General features: G+C 34.4%; 1 protein-coding gene across 1 annotated transcript in view; it reads left to right on the top strand.

Moving 5' to 3' along the window:
• slc6a16b (solute carrier family 6 member 16b) overlaps nt 1–2,500 on the top strand; it is a 13,488-nt gene that overhangs the window by 5,613 nt on the left and 5,375 nt on the right. The window contains exon 5 of the mRNA XM_030767080.1: nt 1,557–1,732. Within this exon, the coding sequence (XP_030622940.1) occupies nt 1,557–1,732 (176 nt within the window). The remainder of the gene's footprint in view (nt 1–1,556; nt 1,733–2,500) is intronic.

The raw sequence follows: 2,500 nt of genomic DNA on the forward strand, positions 1-2,500 counted from the left end.
AAATGCTATGAATTCTATAAAATTTGGCAGCGAAAAAATGATTGTGTATCAGTGAGACATAGATGAAGTGACAGTATTGTTAAGAGTGTCACGCTACAGTTGTAATAACGTGAATCGTTATTGTTATAACTTAGTTTGTGTTGTAATTACATTAATTTGATCTGTCAGTGTACAGTTATAATAACATTAATTTGATCTGTCTGTCAGTGTACAGTTATAATAACATTAATTTGATCTGTCAGCATACAGTTATAATAACATTAATTTTGTCTGTCAGCGTACAGTTATAATAACATTAATTCTGTCTGTCTGTCTGTCAGTGTACAGTTATAATAACATTAATTCTGTCTGTCTGTCAGTGTACAGTTATAATAACATTAATTTGATCTGTCTGTCAGCGTACAGTTATAATAACATTAATTCTGTCTGTCTGTCAGTGAACAGTTATAATAACATTAATTTGATCTGTCTGTCAGTGTACAGTTATAATAACATTAATTCTGTCTGTCTGTCAGTGTACAGCCATAATAACATTAATTCTGTCTGTCAGTGTACAGTTATAATAACATTAATTTGATCTGTCTGTCAGTGTACAGTTATAGTAACATTAATTCTGTCTGTCTGTCAGTGTACAGTTATAATAACATTAATTCTGTCTGTCAGTGTACAGTTATAATAACATTAATTCTGTCTGTCAGCATACAGTTATAATAACATTAATTCTGTCTGTCAGTGTACAGTTATAATTAACATTAATTCTGTCTGTCAGTGTACAGTTATAATAACATTAATTCTGTCTGTCAGCATACAGTTATAATAACATTAATTCTGTCTGTCAGTGTACAGTTATAATAACATTAATTCTGTCTGTCAGTGTACAGTTATAATAACATTAATTCTGTCTGTTATTTTGTAGTTATAATAACATTAATTCTGTCTGTCTGTCTGTCAGTGTACAGTTATAATAACATTAATTTGATCTGTCTGTTATGTTATAGTTATAATAACATTAATTCTGTCTGTCAGCATACAGTTATAATAACATTAATTCTGTCTGTCAGCATACAGTTATAATAACATTAATTCTGTCTGTCAGTGTACAGTTATAATAACATTAATTCTGTCTGTCAGTGTACAGTTATAATAACATTAATTCTGTCTGTTATTTTATAGTTATAATAACATTAATTCTGTCTGTCTGTCTGTCAGTGTACAGTTATAATAACATTAATTCTGTCTGTTATGTTATAGTTATAATAACATTAATTCTGTCTGTCTGTCTGTCAGTGTACAGTTATAATAACATTAATTCTGTCTGTTATGTTATAGTTATAATAACATTAATTCTGTCTGTCTGTCTGTCAGTGTACAGTTATAATAACATTAATTCTGTCTGTTATGTTATAGTTATAATAACATTAATTTGATCTGTCTGTTATGTTATAGCTATAATAACATTAATTTGATCTGTCTGTTATGTTATAGTTATAATAACATTAATTTGATCTGTCTGTTATGTTATAGTTATAATAACATTAATTTGATCTGTCTGTCAGTGAAAGAGTGCGCTGCGAGCTCCCCCACATCGTATTTCTGGTACCGGAAGGCTCTGGACATCACGAACTCTATCGATGACGTCGGCGAGTTTAACCCCGTCATTACCGGCTGTCTGTTTGGTGCCTGGTTCATCGTCTGTCTTGGCATGTACAAAGGAATCAAATCTGCTGCCAAGGTGTGTGTGTGTGTCAGTGTGTATGTGTGTGTGCGTCTGTGTGTGTGTATGTGTGTGCATCTGTGTGTGTGTGTGTCAGTGTGTGTGTGTGCGTCTGTGTGTGTGTGTGTGTGCGTCTGTGTGTGTGTGTATGTGTGTGTGCATCTGTGTGTGTGTGTGCATCTGTGTGTGTGTGTGCGTCTGTGTGTGTGCGTCTGTGTGTGTGCATCTGTGTGTGTGTGTGTGTGCATGTGTGTGTGTGCATGTGTGTGCATCTGTGTGTGTGCGCGCGTCTGTGTGTGTGTGTGTGTATGTGTGTGCGTCTGTGTGTGTGCGCGTCTGTGTGTGTGTGTGTGTGTGCGTCTGTGTATGTGTGTGTGTGTGTTGTAAATTATTTTGTATTGTATATTTATATGTAATTCCTTTTTTATTCCTCCTGGACATGGGTCGTCTTTTTGTTATGTAGAATCCTAAACCCAGGACTAACACACCTGATTCCACTGAATAGTTCATCGTTAAGCTCTTCAGTAGCGGGATTAACTGTGATAGTGAAGAGTTAATGATTAAGCTCTTCAGTAGCGGGATTAACTGTGATAATGAAGAGTTCATCATTAAGATCTTCAGTAGCGGGATTAACTGTGATAGTGAAGAGTTAATCATTAGGCTCTTCAGTAGCGGGATTAACTGTGATAATGAATAGTTCATCATTAAGCTCTTCAGTAGCAGGATTAACTGTGATAATGAAGAGTTAATCATTAAGCTCTTCAGTAGCGGGATTAACTGTGATAG

This window comes from Chanos chanos, chromosome 3 (genome assembly GCF_902362185.1).
Source record: "Chanos chanos chromosome 3, fChaCha1.1, whole genome shotgun sequence".
Lineage (NCBI taxonomy): Eukaryota > Metazoa > Chordata > Actinopteri > Gonorynchiformes > Chanidae > Chanos > Chanos chanos.